Source organism: Phaseolus vulgaris, chromosome 2 (assembly GCF_000499845.2).
Source record: "Phaseolus vulgaris cultivar G19833 chromosome 2, P. vulgaris v2.0, whole genome shotgun sequence".
NCBI lineage: Eukaryota > Viridiplantae > Streptophyta > Magnoliopsida > Fabales > Fabaceae > Phaseolus > Phaseolus vulgaris.
Genome location: NC_023758.2, coordinates 2,532,617 through 2,550,752, shown reverse-complemented (window position 1 = coordinate 2,550,752; position 18,136 = coordinate 2,532,617). Strand labels below are relative to the sequence as shown.

The following is an 18,136-nucleotide window of genomic DNA, read 5'->3' as shown; positions in this document are numbered from 1 at the left end:
AATCTCCAAAAAATATAGATTTCTCTTGTTGAACAGTTGCAATAATGTAGTTACTACTTAACCTAATGGACATGTGATGACACGACTCACGTAGCATACACCTGTAGTTGAAGTATAATACTATATTTTAGTTAGGTAGCAGTTGAAGTATAATACAATCATCATTACGTTGTTTCAGTAGCAGTTGAATACTACAGTTTATGCTTCAGTCCTGATGGTTTTTTTTACCTGAACTATTACAATTTGAAAAAGCCTTGGCGCACTCGAACCCTTCTTTAGGTTCTCACGGTCAAGGAATAGATAATGGGAGAATCAAGCACATGGTTGTTCAGTTTGTGTCCCCATCAATGGCCTTCCCATTTTGCACACAAAGCCTCTGTTCACACTATAAGATATATCGGTTTCTAACTTTCATATGGAATTTCCAAGCTAACTTTCTTGGTGTCAGTGATGTTTCCTAAGCTGCGTGGAATGGTATTTTTGCTTTTCACAATTTCACGTGCCTTCATCATTAGTCTCACTAGCTGCATCAGCTCCTCCAAACTTAACAGAAAGATTGGCATAATTGGCCTACGGGTGTGTGAGATATATGTTATTTTGGTATTTCAAAGTTGTACTCGAAGACTTGAGATATGATATAGCAGAATAATGGAGACAGTTGTAACTTGTAAGGGAGAAAACTGGAAGCAATTACATGTAAATTCCATGATGTTACATATAGAAGCACCATTTTTGTTAAAACACATTCCCCTTTTTTTTCTTAAATCTTGTCACCGTAACCTTTGCTAGGAAAAGGTCATTTTAATATGCTAATCATAAGTCATAACTCCTATAGATTAGTACACATTAATTTGACTCTCAAGTTTAGAACAGATAAACTTTATCTAGACTATTGAGAGTGTATTTGGATTGGGGAAGGTGTGAGAGTGAATGTGTGAGGATCTTATAAAAAAGTGAAGTTGTTTGGATTGAAGTATGTCAGAGTGGATGTGTGAGAAAAATTTATGGGAATTTTTGAATGATAAGATGATTGTGAGAAAATTTTTAATTTTCTAAAGATATAAAATATTATTTTACAAACTTATCCTTGTCTATTAAAAAAATTTAATAATGAAATGGGTTATTTTTGTTAAAAATAAACAACTTTAACATATTCATATATTTAAAAATTATAGTTAAAAATAAATATGTATTTAATAGATATAATTTAAAAATAATAATTAGAAAAAAATATCTATTCAATAAATTAAATAAAAACTTTCAAGTAATTTATTAAAATATTAAACATGTACTATTGAAAAATAAATCAGATTTTATATAAATAAAAAATTATTTTTTAATATTAAAAACCATGTAGTAATGAAAAATAAAAAATACAACAACAAAAGCATAATGTAATTAACAATAAAAAAGAATTTCATAACAAATTATTATCAAATAAATTATAACTCATAAACATAATAATTATACACAAAAATATATTAATATAAACACAATAAAAAAAATTAAATAAAACAGAACATTAGGTAATTTTTTAAAATATTAAATATATACTATAAAATTAGAAAATAAATAACATCTTATATAAATAAAAAAATAATATTTTTATATTAAAAAATCTTACAATAATAGAAAATAAAACGTACTCTAAACAGTAAAATAAAATAAATGAGGATAAATTCGAAAATAGCACATGATGACTTGATTTTCCTTCTAAATTTTTTTTATTTTTCAGGAAGAAGATATTCACATATGCAAACTTACCTAAGGCTTACTTCACTAGACCAATATTCTGTTGATTTGTTTAATAGAATAAAGTGTTCCATATATTTTGCATCAACACCGTCAACTTACAGAAGTGTACAAATTATGAAAAAATAATCTTAGTTCTATGGGGAAACTTTGTAAATATAAACTTATACAAAATATTAGTGTATGAATAACATTGGTATTATTAATTTTAATATAAAGAATTTGAATGATCTAAAATGTAAATAGGAAAATAAATAGATTTGATTTTGAATTGTACACATTATATATACTTATATATAAAGAAGATTCTTATATATAAAGGAGATTCCTCTTCATAACCGTTTTTTGGTGTACATAATTCTTTATTTTAAGACAACAACGAAAAGAAAGAAAAAATATACTCTCACCCATTCCACACCAAATCTTACATATTAAATAAAATAACTTCCATTTTCAATTACTCTCTTCATTCCATCCCAATCAATCCAATTCTTTGGTAAAGTCATTATTCTTTTGTATCTATAATCAAATTAATCCTAATTTTAACGTAAACATCATTACACTTTTCCATCCCAAAACTACCAATGAAAAAATAGAAAAAGCTTGAAGAAGAGAAACTCAAACAAAGAAAAAGAGTTAATTAATCAATTCATCATTTTTCTTTTATATGTTATTTTTTGTTTTTCAATTTTGACTCATCCAAAACTATTTCGGTACATATGTTAAATTTCTATTATTATAAAAATTTAGTAGTCATACACATGAGTTATTGGACCTGTGTTTCCACTAGTTTATCAATAATATGAATTAAGTTCAAACTTTATTCAAGCGTTCAGGTCATAAAAGGTATTCGATCTATTACAAAATAAAATGATTATAGTTTAAATTTTTAAGAACTTTTAAAATTGATTGATATTTATTGTTTTTAATTGGGAGACAAATAAATTACATCAATAGTTATATTCATATCAAATCATACCTTTATATTTAGATGACAAATTACAAGGAATCTATTTCTATGAATAAGTTACTTAGCAATGAAAAGGAGAAGCGAATAGGTTGAACGCTAAAATATTTACAATCCCGAAACTGCTAAAGAAATTAAGAACCATGTCATAAAAATGGAGAAAATACCAATTGCCAATTCAGACAGCCTTAACCACAGACTCTTTGTTTTGCTGAACTTCTTTTGGGGGTTTCTTTTCTTGGTGATGGTGGAAGGGTGACGAAGGGAGAAAAGGAGTGAGGAATTGCCAAATTATTTCAAACATCAGGCACTAGATTGAAATATTGGAAAATAAAGCAAGAGAAAAGGGAACAATTGTACACTAAGCTGCAAAAACATGCCTACTCTTCCAGAGGGGGGATAGAGAAAGATTGTACATGGCATTCAATCCAAATCACTTGAATCCTGTCAAATTACCAGAGACAGCTGGTAAATTATAGATAGCTGCTTACAAGTTGCCTGCCTCAGTTGATTGATTTTTCCTCATTTGTTGGAAGAGATCAAATCAAAACTAATAGAATACTTCAGGGTTGGGCCGTTCCAGATTGGAATATTTTATGTTGAGCATATCATTTGTCTGCCAAATTGACAATCTGAAAATATTGTTGCAACAACGCACAGATTCTGGTTCTAATAAAGGCGCCCCCTACACTTCAAGGATTCGCAAAGACAAGGAGATCCTTCTGTAAGCACAAGCTCGTACTGATAGTCATATGTTAGCTCTTCACCCAAAGCAATCTGTCAACAAGAAAAAAGCAAAATGTAATCCATGGCATACAAGGAAGCTACTAAAATTCTGTCCATTGTTCACAACATAACATGCAGAACTGAATGTTCTTCACAAACAAGGGACGAAACTTGGCATTGTTGTGCGATGTTCATTATATCCATGCATACCATTATCTACCCATCAACCAGGATATAGAAAGCAAATTTCTTAAAACATTTGCCAATAAGCCGGCCTTTTTTTCTTTTCATCAGCAGAGCAGGGTAACATTTTAACAGAGATGTGACCATCGATATCTATGATACAGTCTCTTCACATATAATGTTTCTTATGACATACCAAATCAAGAAAAGAATTTGCAAGTAGAAATTTTCAAAGCATCATATACATTGGATTCTTTTAAAGTAAAATAGTCCTACAGAGGAGAGTGCTTACATCTCGATTTGCATAAAAACCGATATGTGCACGTTCAGAATCCATGCTCTCTACAAGAACTTGATGATTGACAAGATTTGGGGTGCAACTACAACAACAAAAAATTGTAAGAGGAAACCAACAAAACGTACATGTAGAATGTAAAAGACAGAATGCGGTATAGTTGCTCATCACAAAAGTTTAGGCTTTTGTGGAATTAAACAAAATCATGGTTTATAAAAAAAAATAATAGTTAAGTTTTTATCACATTACTGCATTTAATTGTTGCCAGGAAAATAACGTGGGTACAAATACACCATGTTAATATTCGCTAGCCAAAAAAAACACCAGTCTCCCTACAATGCATCTAATTTGTAAGGAGCAGAAATACAGTCATCATGATATTGACGACAACGTGACTGTCCAGGACATTTTTAACAGCTCATAAAGAGCATAATAAATAATAGCAAGTAGCATAGATTCGTGTATGGTGAAATAAGCAACATGCCTCGCCAAAAATTAAATATCTGTTAAGTAATTCAAGTTAGATTGAAGAAAAGGAAGGAACTCATAAAATTTTACCAACTGCCATTTTAAATCTACTAGTATAGCAAAATAATCCGTTAATGAACCAGGTTGCTACCAAGCCATGTCAAACAGTATGTTAGTAGCAAAATGCTCACCTATGATTGACAAATCTTGAAACATTTCCAAATTTAGTAGCATCTACTACATACGGAGCCTGTCCTTCAACCAATCTGCTCATATCATTAACACGAGCGTCAATGTTGTAGAAATAACTGCAATGCTCTGTGCCATATCTGAAATTGATATAGTCCGAGTCAGTATAAAGTGTGGAAACATCAACTAATTCAAAAGAGAATACATCTTGAAAAAATGTAAACCTTCTACGCCTATCATGTGCCTCTTTCACATCTAAAACTTCTCCAATGTATTCACACACAAATGTGCCACGTAGAATAGCTTCACCAGCCCTTACTGCCCATCCCTACAAATCATAGCATAAAAGTCAATGTAGCAAGCCTTGTGATTTGTGAAGTGTTTAGGGTTAATAAAAAAGAGTAACCTTTTTCTCTGTTTTAAAGACTTCCAATTTGACTCGTACTCCATTCTGCAATACTCTATTCGGACAGGATTTATTGCATCTGCACATGTGATTACACTCATAGACAAGATAACCTTCCTGCAGTTGTTTAAGGACAATCCCCATAATGCAACAAAAATCAAAATTTGTTAATAAATAATAGAAATAGAAAAGAAATAAAAAGCTGAAATTTTCTGTATATGGCCCTGATCTATGAAGGGAACTTAAGGTAAAATCACATAATAACGATATTTAAAAATTTCTAAAAAATAAGGCAAGATCCTACGTCATGTTATTGCTAACAGAGGTAAGTCAACACATTCAAAGCAGCCATAATACTATTAGAAAACAGAACCATTCAAGTAAGAAGTATAAAATTATTCAATATTTTAGCAAGTACTAGACATATCACCACTAAAAAGCATAACAGATGCAAAATTAATTCTTAGTTCAGATTTTGTATACAACAGTTTAATAAATGAAAATAACTTACCTCCAGGATTATTCGACCATTCTCATCATATGGGAACCTGCCACGCATTGGTTTCCCAAATATGTCTTTTGCATCATCATAGTCATTGCCAAAAAGGTACACATGATCACAAGTTTCAGGACAGCAGGTACTGTATGAACAGGCACATCCCAGTTGCAGACTCTGCCAATAATTAGACAGGCTAAAGAATATTAAAAATCAATTAAAAGGAACGAGGTAATGTACAAAATCTTTATTTCTTAAATTCTAAAAGAAAAAAGAGAAAAGGCATCATTGTGTAGAAATCAAACATTGCTTGTGTGCCTAAGAAGTACTGACAGTCTAGATCCTAGATAGATTTTACAAGTAACAGAATTTTACAAAAAACTGAGTAGAATATGATCTATTTTAGATTCATTATCCTTCTTGGTTAGAATTTGATCAAAGAACAAATTAAGTCTCAGTGAACTACCTCTGAATCAAGAATGAGGGATTGATCAAGCATTGGCTTTGTAACATAGGTAAAGCTCTCCCAAGGCCTAGAAGGGTTTATATTTTGTCCGTTACAGCCATTGATATGAAGAGAATGCGCAAGTTCTTGATCTACTACACAAATCACTGGAACTGATTCCTTCCCAAAGCTAATGTCATCACACAAGACCACAGCCTTTTGAAGTGAACCTAACTTTAAAGTTCGTGAATTGATGATGCAGTGAAATTCATCCACCTCCCACTCATCACTTGTAGGATCAGATAAATTCAGAGCTTTGGGGATTACAGAACTATTAGGAAGAGAATCTAAAGGAGATAGAGAAGCTTGAGCCTTTAATACATTACAACCTCTGGGACAAATAAAACCCTCCTGAGGCCAACTTACCAAAATATTATGCTCACTGCAAAGTTTTGCTGCCTTCAAATAGAGCTTTTCAGGAAGAATTCCATATTTCTCCTCCAGTGATGCCACCAGACTAACTTTGCAGCAAGCAGAGCGAGCAATTGATAAAATATCAAGATTGTTTGGCCGAGGTTTCGTCTTCTGAATCTCGGAAAACAAAATCTTTGAAACAGCTGAGCATTGATGTTCTTCCAATCTACCAATGTTTGTTGCTTCAGTAACATGAGGTTGTATGGTTATTCCTCCTGTGCCATGTGAAATTGTTTCCTGAATGCTTCGCTTTAAATTAGCATTAGCCTTATTTCTAAGCCTGTATGATGCTGCTGCTAAACTTTTTTTAAATCTGGGGCGGCTAAGTCTGCCAGATTTTAATCTGTACGCATAATATTGAACTCCTCTCTTTGCAGGGCGACTGCTTGCCAGATTAGGCCCCATATGAGCAGCTTGGTGATGTCGTCCTAGGTCAGGTAGTAAATCAAATTTCAATCCACAAAACCTGCAAACAAATTTCCGAAAACCACCTGTATTCTCAGAATTATTCTCCAAAGGGGCTGAATTACCCGGATCATGTTTTACTGGAGAATCTTCACCAGTAGATAAAGTTTGCGGCTCAGGAGCTTTTGATGGTTTAAAATCAACAGGGTGAACTGATAAAACATGCTGCCATAATTGTTCTGCATTTCCAAAATGACTCCCACAAGGAATGCACTGGAGAAGCATGCATTGTTCAACAAATTGCACATGGTGTCTCTCCTGAACATGTGTTTCCAACAGTTTCTTGTTAGTAAATGAATCCAGACAAATAGCACATGCATAGCCTCTAAACAGCCACTGTGCCTCCTTTTTATGACTGTCCATCCAATGGTTACCAAGTTCTTGGTCATCAGGAAATTCTGCAGAGCATAGCTTACACTTAATGGCATTTTCCTTATCATAGTCATCATTGTTTGTGGATGGCAAGAGTGGTGGTTCTTCCATCACAGAGAATATATCCATGTCATCATTGAATCCCCATATTGACTTCATTCTGGCCTTTTCATTATGAACTAACTTTTTAAAAAACTCTCCTACACTAGAATCTTTAGAGGCTTCAGTCAAAGCCCACTGAAATTGGACATCCTTAGGAACAGGGTTTCTTAATGACAAAATGCTTTTAAGAAGCCTGTAAAAAAGTTCACATGCTTTATGCAGATGTACCTTTTGCTCCCATGAGTTGCAGTCCCTCAAAAGTTCCGTGAACACTTCTTTTGATACTATTCTACTCTTACCATTTCTTGCACGCTTAAGCCAACTAGGGAGGTGACTTTCGCAGTACAAGCAATACCGTTTAGGACCTTCCCTACAAGGATTCATCTTATCATAGGGAGGGGAACCCATACAGTGCAGGGACTCCATTACATTATGATCATGCTCAGAATCCATGGGCTTCTCATTAAAGTTGTTTTCTCCATGTACGGAATCACCACCAATGGATGACACTGTATCCATTTGCAGTGGACTTTCAACATTTACTAATACCAAGTCTCTGGAAAGAATGCCCTCAGAACCAGTATAATTTTCTTCATGTTTCCTCTTTAGTGTATTCTGCGGTATATTTGAGATCTGCTCTGTCTCAGCATGTGGCCGGTGTTTCTTACAGAATAGAGAGCCAGGTAGGGCACGATGCTTACATCTAGTACCCAGAACAGTAGTGCCTTCACACATAGGAGTATCAAGTGTAACAGGCTTTTCAGATTTTGTTGAGCTGCCCAAAAACCGGGAGGATAAATGTACACAACAGTACACATCACCATCATTTGCCCATCTCACACACTGTCTTCCCTTTGCTTCAATATAAGCTATACATTGTCGATTCTTACTACCAGATTCTACAGATTTTACAACGGTCATTTCCTTTGTAGGTGTTGATTCCATTTCTTTGGTATGCAAAAAATGGGGATCAGTACTCTCAACTACAATTTCATTCCATTTATCGACCAAATGACCAGGTAAATCACTTGCCATAGACACCTCCCTGACACCTTCCTGTTTGCAAGACTCAGCTGCTAATGTGCTCAATGTGCCCTGATTCTTAAAGAAGCCAGGGTCAGCCTGAAGAGCAATAGTTTGGGCCTTGATTTCCACTTGTGAAGCATGTGTATCTGCTCGACGAACTTCAAGTTTGGCCCTTTTTCTACAAACCTGAAGGTTTGCTCGGTACAAATCATCAGAACTCTGTTGCTGTATGTCTTTGCTGATCGATAAGGAAGGTGGTGCCAAAAACCATTTCACTACATCATGCTTCCAGGTTTTCCATTCAGAACTTAATGTTGATTGCACTGGTGCATCAGAGAGAGTATTGATCCCATTCCACAAAATAGAATCAAACAATTCCTGAAAAAGAATACGGACTAAAATCAACCAAACATATTGGGCAAAAAAGGTTTGACAACTGTCTAAACAGGGCACGGGCACTAATTATTGCTTGTGATCGAAATTTAACAAGTCATTTCAGCCTAAGCACCTTAAAATAAGCACAATATTAGCCAAATCGTCTATATTGGCGAAGTACAGTATTTCAGGAAAGGATTCACAAACTGAAATTTCCAGATGGCAGGGGATAGACTCAGTCAACCTAAGAGGAAACTCAATATACAGATTTCATTTTTCACTGAAACTAACAGACAAACCATCTAGACTACATATTTTTATCGAAGAAGAATCACAATAAGCTTTATATTCTAGATACTTTAAGGGTACTCCAAGTGATAGGGCTCACGAAAGATAGGAAAGGAAAAAACAAAACTACATGGATCTATTTTTACGGTAGTTATATTACAGCTATATTTTCATTACTGACAGGGTATATAAGTAAACAGTATTATGGTTCCAAAAAATAAGGAACCTGAAACAGAATTAAATATTTTTAAAACTGAAGAAATGCAATTAAAATCATTAAAAGAATGCTAACAGAATCAATTAATTATTCTATTTCTTTCTAAAACTGTGACTGATGAAGCAACACTCTCTTTTTACCTGTTAAGGGAACCTCCCTTTGTTTCTTAGGCTATGTTTGCATGTCTCTCTCTGCTAAGTGCTGACAAAGCATTTTATGGAAAATTTCACAGCTTATTAATACAGACTAAAATCAGTATAATCTCTTTTGGATTGGATTTATTTTGATAAGCTAGAATAGAAAGTGAAACTAACGGAAACAGCTGAAAATAGCTCAACCAGTACCTATGATGAAGAGGTAATCCTAAGTGGTTCTTACCTGTACTAGGCACACATATGTTACCGGGGACTTAATGAATCCATACAAGAACATAGACAATATCCAATCACTTGGTCAGTACATATCAGATATCACTAAATTACAAGTCACTCTTTGAACTACACCAGGTTCTTTTGCTAATTATTTGGTTTGCTACGACTAAATGAAACAAGCTGCTACTTCACTCCCTTCAAATCCTATGCCTTCTTTACATATTTTTGCTAACATGATACTACCACTATTTCATGATATCTGTCATTCAAGGTTTATACATATTGAGAAAGTTATTAAATAATCCCAACTGGAGGAAAATATATCTGTATCTGACAAAATTAACCTCTATTGAAATACTCAACATAACATTATCACTTCATTAATGTTTACTCTCATTCCTGCTAGTAGAGATAACAAGACGGTAGGATAAAGTTGGAAAAAATATTTATTATTTTTCGGCTTCTATTCAAAGAGATAAAATGGCAGATAATTTAAAGGGGCAAAAGTATGTTTTATGGAGTTCTGTTGAAACCAAAAGAACAGAACATTATTAAAATTGTATTTGTCATGATCTAATCACTTTTTTTAAAGGGCATCAGTCTATTGGGTTCGTTGGGCCAAAGACTTTATTTGTTACATGCTAGAAGCTAGATAGTAGGTGGGACATACAAGACAACCAATCATGGTGGTTAACACGACCACATCCCATTAACTCAAAAGTAGCAAGAGATCCAAATTCCACTATTATCACTTTGGTTCAGGACAGCCGCAAAAGGAGGCTAAAATACTACTAAAGTTAAGAGGTCAACAACATTGTAGATCTATTTCTGCTAACTCCATTGATTATATGGGTTATAGACTGGTCAATCAGCAAAGCTTGAATGTCATTTTATCCGATGCACTTAATGAAAGAAAGGAAGCAAGATAAAATGTGAGCAAAAAGTCCTGAGACATCCTTTAGCTACTCAGAAATTATATGCATTGCAGTATTCTATTCTTTCTTTACTCGTCTCATCTTTTATGAGCAAAAGTATGCTAGTTGCAATAGTGATCATGCAGTACGAACATAATCCATTTTTCTGGATTCTAATATATGAATTGGTAGTCAGAATCACAAGGTACCTCCTTCAGTAGCTCCACTGAATCAGCACTATTTGCACTCTGACATCTTTCAGTCCAAGAGGGATAAGAATGTCGTAACCAGTCAACATTTATATGGTGCTGTAGTATGCTCTGTAAGAAACAATAATGAGTTCAACTTCATCAGTCACACAAAGAAAATAATAGACAAAAATTCATGGAAGCAATCATTGTTGCCTTTATATTAAGAAAATAGTAACATTAGGACTTACAAAACTTTATAGCAATAATATAGCCCAACTGACATAAATTGCAGAGACTATCCAAACCATACTGTAGTTATTAGCATTCAACTTCAAAAATATTGGTATTTCAGCCATCAGTCAAATCTAATATTGATTTATTTGATAAAATTATCAATTACAGGTAAAATATGCTAAGCCAAGTACACAAAATGAAATCTTAAAAGGGAAAAAGAAAAATGGATAATGTACTTTATTGAGGAGATACCAGGTCAAGCTCTCCCTCTCTCTACCTATTTATCTACTGACCTATCTATCTATCTATATGTGTGTGTATATATATAGAGAGAGAGAGTAAGAAAAGGCACATATCTAATATAAGAACATCGGAAAAAAATGAATTGTTACTTATTTAGTGATGATATAATGAAATACATGATATACCATGCAAAGTATAAATTAATTCATGACTGGTTGTACAACAAGAAACTAAGGTACTCCTACACACATGAGCATGTCATAGAAAGGAGAGGGAGAGAAATGGTCTCGTATCCTCTAACATGCCATAAAAAGAACCAATACTATCCAAGAAAAATGATCAGAAGCTTGCAGAAACAATACGAAATAAGAGAATGAGAGACCTATAAACCATGTACAAAAGATTATTAACAAATACAGAATTAATAAAGCACTTACCAATGCCCAAACTTCACATGCCAAAGATAAGCAAAAGAATGATTAATGCTTACTTCTCACTATTTCAATGTCCAACATATATCCAAATCTTAACCATTAAATCATCTTTCAATGCATTGCAACCCTATCAATTAATGTTCAACACATTCTTTGTGCATAAAGTTCAAGATTAAAATATAACAAATTTTCGCATTTAATGGACTTAAAATATGTAATAATGGGCAAACTTATTGCAACCAATAAAAGCATATCATCACTTCATCATGCTAGTTGAAACCTCACTCAATTTTTTGTTTATTCTGACACTCAGTGTATAAACCAGGCAGAGAAAGATAGCTAGAGGGAGTTCAAACTTTACGACAAAACAAATTTTAGCAATTTAAGTTTCCTAGTAATTATACTAATCCTTACAGTTTTAGCAAAACAATAGAAAACAGTATTGATTGCTAAATCATGTCAACATCTACACATAACTATACTCAACAACTGTAATACATTAATAAAACAAGTATTGAGCAGTCATAAAGTTCAAGCTCTAAAAGAAACTCCCTACTCCAAAAACTATCATCGAGAATTGGAATTTACATTATGCAACTTTAGAAGCATTCTTCCAAAATCAGAATAACCATTACAACGAGAAGCCTCCATGGCAAACTCCTTCCAGACCTTCATATCACGAGCAGTTTCTGTCAAAGCCTGTATGTATTGAAAAAACCTCCAGTTAAAATGTGAATGAATATATATATATATATATATATATATATATTCATATATAAGAGAGAGAAAAAGAGAGACTGCAAGAAATGAAGCGGAAAAAAGGAAATAGTGTCACCATCATCGCATACATTAAAAGGAAACTGATCGACCATGTTCAGCATGCCAACAACTAGCTTACGCATTATAAACCGCCGTGCAACAGTCAAGTCTTTTACCATTTTCAGCCCCACCTGATGAGTCTTATATGCAATGGGATGGGGAAACTCATTAATTGATCTAACAAGTAGCATGTCAGCCCAAGAATAAATCCTTGTGTGTGGAAAGAATATAACAAAATATTTCTTTCTTTCATGTGTTGGTTTTGCTTTCAACGTTGATAACGGCCAGTCAGCCCTTGCACACCGGATACCAGCCTGCCACTTCCCCCTCCACTAAAAATGATGGAGAAGTTACAAAGAAAAGAAATCAACAAGGCTTGCATTTTTTCATTTTCCATCTTTTAACAGTGTAAATCTTACAATTTTCTTAAATGAAACATGCCTAAGGAGGTTTCCAACAGAAACATAATGTGACCGAAGATCTCATGATCAGGCATTCAAGATCAATTAGAGTAGTGAATTAATAATAGTTTCTTAATAAATAGAAAGAATTGTATCAGTCATCAGGAAAAGAATTATGCTTACCTTGACCCACAATGCCACTGATCCATCCCCCTCAAGCCACTTGGGTTCAGAACATGACAAGTCTCCTTCCCGACTGTTGTTTGGTGATTCACTTTCAATTGTATCAACAACAGAGATAGAGTTGTCTGATGTCAAGCAAGGTTCATTTATAATGTCTTCTTCAAAATCATGTAAACCACAATAGTCATTTTGATCATCCACTTGACAGTCACAACATGAAGCTCCAATGCATTGACAATCTGAATTAGTTGACAAACCACATTGTCGTTCTATCTGAGGCCCTTGCATTTTATGTGATGATTCATTCAGTTGAGCAGCAGCTGCCAGTTTGACTTGCTCACTATTTTCAGCACAATTAGGTTCTTCCTGATATACAAAAGCAGTTCCTGAACTCTGCTGATTGCAATCAGATTCCCCAGCATATTGAACACCAGAACAAGGAAGCACTTCCATGAGACTATTTCTAGAGTAGAGTTTGGTATATGATATTTTGCATGATATGCCTGATGACTCTGTATCTCACCACTCTGTTAAAGTGAATGAGATTCAGTGAAAAAGTCAGACAATGAAGTTTTAGCCATGGTAATTTACAAAAAAAAAAGTTCAAAATAAGAGGAATAAATTATATGGAAACTTTGTGGCACAAGCAGGTCAAATTTTATTTTTTTTAAAAAAGCAAAAGGTAGCTCAATTCACAAAGCTCTCTCCACTTCGTTATCTAAGATCGATAGAAGTACATAACCTTATCCCACACCACACAGACAGAAAATGTTACTACTTTCTATAACTAGAATCTTCTTCTGACAAGACAGTAACCTTAGTTGCACCAAGGAGCGCCGTCAAACTTAAAAGATATTACAGAAAATTTATGTGTTCATTCAGACAATATATTGTAGAATTCATAAAAACACCATATATGTCCTTTTGACACGAAGAAAACAAAACTAAAACTCATCTGGATTAGTCTAAAATTTCAAGAAACAGAAAGTAGTTAATAAAATAAAAGTTTATGAAGATCCATTTTAGGAGTTTCAATGATTTCTAAATACAAATAAAGAGATATAAACATGATAGAACCAAAAAAAGAATTAACATATCAAGTTTCCCTCTTAAATTTTGATATTAATAAATTGGAAGCATAGAAGAATTGAATCTGTATCAGTACAACCATTTCAAGGAAAATGTTGATTGCAGACTAGAATATTAATGCTTATTTATCAGACTCACAATTATTAATCTAACCTACTGACAGGTATATGTCTGGAATCTGGAAGTTAATTTCTGTTTGAGGTCTATTCAGTCGAGCATAAATAAAAATGCCTTATTTCCTATCGAAGTTCAAACAACCTTGCTATAATATAATAGAATCAGGGAGACAGAAACCATGATTACCTTGCCAATATCCATTTAGTTTTCATAAGAATTAGAATTTTTTGTAGTAGCACCCTTCCTTTAAATTCAACAAGATTTATATTAAATCCGTAATTATTAGTTTCACCTATTGACATATTTCTAGAGGTTAATATTAAAATGTCATATACCTCCATGATAACCTTGCTACTCCATTGTAGTCCATACTAGTAGAATCAAGGACCATAATGACCTTGCCAATAATGCAAATTTAAAACTATATTAATCTTCAATTATTAGATTAATCTAATGCCAAGTGTTTCTACATGTTAGTTTCACTTGCTGATGTCTATTCAGGAATAAATAAATAATTCAGCCTTGCTTTTCTATCAGAGTTCAGATAACATTGCTACCTCGTACTAAAATCAGGGGCCATCCCAAAAGATTCTTAGGTTGAAGGAGAATCAAATTTTTGCAGTCCTAATAGTGCATTAGGGGATTGAATGTCTAGTGCTCATGTATGCGGATGTGTGTGTATTCATCACTATCTATAATTCTAGAGAAGAGTAGCATGATTATTTGAACTTCGAAAGAAAATTAAGGCAATTCATTGTGTTCCTGAATAACCATTAACATCAGAGCATAACCTCTAGACAAATCAGTCAGTAGATGAAGTAAATAACTGTGCATCTAATATAATTGTAAACTATTCTCAGACACTGGACTGAGAGTTAAAACTCTAGAGGGAAAAAACATCTCATAGTCATAATATTTTTAATTGTTAATAATTAATTTTTAAAAACTTCATTGATGTTAAAAATATGTAGCACAAACACTTTAAAGTTGAGCTTAATAAATGCATCCCAATTTCGTCATTCAAATATTCAATTAAATATCATTCAAGATTATTTAAATTTCTTGAAGGAGTTTCATGTAACTAGTAGTGCGTACATAAAAAATTGATTAGTTCATCAATTACAATACTTGTTTATGGATTCTTTTTATGACTGCATAAGGCAATGACATTAACGAGTTCAAATCAGTTAAACAGAACATATGCAGGATGGTTCAAAAATAAGTTTTATCACCGTCCAAAAATTTAAATGCAACGAATTATAATAAGAATAACAGCATAAACTCTGTATAAATAACATAATATGGTCCACTATCCTCCCGGACTCTCGGGGTGTAGGGGTTGGCAACTCGACTTTCTGAATTGGCTTATCCAACCCCTGCTTCATTCTGTTCAATGTAAACTACAGGGAGAATCCACAATTTCTTGATTAAGACCCCCAATGACAAAAGTCGTCTAATAAATAACAGGCTTTAATAAGCTAAACATCTTTTAAAAAATAAGTATCATTTATGAATGAATTTTGAGAAGACAATGAATGAATTTTGAAAAGACAAATAGTTCACGCCTAACTCCTTAGCGAATTATTTTTTATGGAAATTTGAATTAATACCCGCACTGCAGAAATACTATGTGATTCCGAGTTATTGTGTTGAGTTCAGGTAGATTCGTACTTTATTAGCATTAGAGAAATTAATTCTTCCTTAATGGAATTTCAGGGCTGATCGAAATAATTAGTCTTGAAGCCCAAAATTAATTGGAGCAAAGTAAGATTCCCCAAAACAAATCCAAGCTATGATCAAAACAGAGTTATGTCTGGCATCATTTTTATCTGACAACGTTAGTTCATATCTCCAAGCTCAACCCTTAAACCCACACCCCAAATTTAATTTAATTTTCAAATTTTATTCAACATGTTAGGGTAGGAATGAAATGATCACAGGTGTAAATAGCAGCAGCAAAAAAAATTGTGCAAACAAAGCTTTTAAAGTTCTCAGGTTTAACAGGCACAAAACCCGATTAAGGTCAGGATCTTTATGAAATCACATTCGCCACCAAAACCCTTAATGACGAAGACCCAACAGTGAAATTGGCCTAAATCCCGGCATTATTATTGTGGGCAGGCTAGTAACACGATGATAAACCCTAATCAAAATCCATAGTCTATACTCTATTAAGATGATGAGCATGTAATGTAAGTGCATGCCTGAAGAACGAAAAAGATGTGCAGAATCGTAAAAGAAAAACCGGACATGAATCAATTATACCCCCGACTAAATAGAGGTGCTGCTTAAAACGTTGAACGAAAAGGGGTAAGATCTTGCCTCCTGCCATTACTAGTACGTCTTTTTCTGTTACCTATAGAGAAATTTTTATAATTTTTTTGGCTATATAATATATAACGTACACAAAATATATGCATATAAGGGATGATGAGCTAGGTCAGACACCATAACCAAATTGACTGCAAAATATGTGACATTGAAAAGAATATAAATAACATTGGCTAAGCGAAAATTGAGAAAATAAAAATGAAGGTAGGAAAAGGGGTAGTGGTAATGTACCTTAAAAATAAGAGTGGGGGAAGTTTACGCACGAAGGTCAGGGTCAGTATTTTGCTGGGTCTATTAGAGAGGTGGTGGTGGGTGGATGAGTGGGTGAAAATGGTTTTCGTTTTTTTATGTGAAAAAATGTTGTGCCTCTTTTTCCCTAATTCCTAATCGATGCTTCCCACACTCACTGGGTCTACTTCTTAGTCATTCATAGATAGATTCATAATTATATATTTCTATATACCAAGTGCGGCTCTAGGTTTTAGACATTCGAAGAAAGAGGGGATGGGGTCAGCTCCCGTGCCCAAATTAAATCACACCCCAAACAATTTTTAAAAATCCTTTTTTTCAAAAAAACACGCTAAAAGATTGGATTTTTTTTAGGTTCAAATCAAATCAAATGGCAGAATAGGGAAGAAATTGGTAAATAGTAGAAAAAGGACATTTGAGAGAGAGGTGTGTGGTGGGGTTACAAGGAATGGGGTCCTATAGGAATTGGAATAGGAATAAGAATTGGAATAGGAATAGGGATAGGGGCTGGGTTTTATGAGCGTTTCTGCATCCAACGCTTACGCGAGTGTGTAACGCGAGTCTCTTCAGCTTCGTGCCCCAAATTTATTTTCCAAAGATCTAAACAAACTTATACCTTTATCATTTATGTACGAATTTAGGAACTAATAAATTTATTTTTTAATTTCCATATCTATCATTTTATACTATAAAGGTTCAAATAATAATAATAATAATAATAATAATAATAATAATAAAATAAAAAGATTTGAACGCAAAAGGGTAAGGTTGGCATGGTGGGTATCGAGATGCGAACAGTAATTGCCTGAGTTTTCGGTTAAAGAGAAAGGTCACGCCAAAACAATGCAAAAAAGTATAAAAAAAATGTACTTTGACTTTGTCTGTTACTGTGGCCATCGCAACCCAAACGATGTCGTATCCTATGTCTGCCGTTACATTTATTTTGATTAGTTGAGAACGTGGACTCATGATGTGGACCACTTCCGCATCATTTTTGTATACATTAATATATTTACAAATATATATATAAGTAAATTATACTTAAACATAAATAATAATATTAATAATATATTTATAGCACTATGTACATCATTAATTCCTTATTTTAAATTACTGTTTTTCTATGAAACATTTAAAGTAACAAATTAAATACATATTAAAATGTGATTTTAACATTGTTTGAAGTTTTTATAATTAATTTGGTCTGTTCATATTTCACTTTTATTTCTGCTTATAATATAGTGAGTTAGAATATATTTACTACTGCTCACAATAAATTTAAATTTTATGGAATTTACTGTATATTTTATGCAT

General features: G+C 33.3%; 1 protein-coding gene across 2 annotated transcripts; it reads right to left on the bottom strand.

The window, feature by feature from the left end:
• Positions 1 to 2,842: 2,842 nt before the first annotated feature.
• LOC137810170 (histone-lysine N-methyltransferase SUVR5) lies at positions 2,843 to 17,307 on the bottom strand. 2 transcript variants are annotated; one of them, XM_068611315.1, is made up of 12 exons: positions 16,805 to 17,307; positions 13,037 to 13,563; positions 12,482 to 12,784; positions 12,222 to 12,332; positions 10,741 to 10,851; positions 5,949 to 8,744; positions 5,498 to 5,659; positions 4,987 to 5,103; positions 4,805 to 4,908; positions 4,583 to 4,720; positions 3,921 to 4,008; positions 2,843 to 3,496 (listed from the first exon to the last, which is right to left on the bottom strand). In XM_068611315.1, the coding sequence occupies exons 2-12, from the start codon at positions 13,487 to 13,489 to the stop codon at positions 3,389 to 3,391; spliced, it is 4,491 nt and encodes a 1,496-aa protein (XP_068467416.1). In that variant the 5' UTR covers positions 13,490 to 13,563; positions 16,805 to 17,307; the 3' UTR covers positions 2,843 to 3,388. The 2 variants fall into 2 exon arrangements, with proteins under 2 accessions (XP_068467416.1, XP_068467417.1); XM_068611316.1 differs by lacking the exon at positions 16,805 to 17,307 and adding an exon at positions 16,508 to 16,704.
• Positions 17,308 to 18,136: the final 829 nt, after the last annotated feature.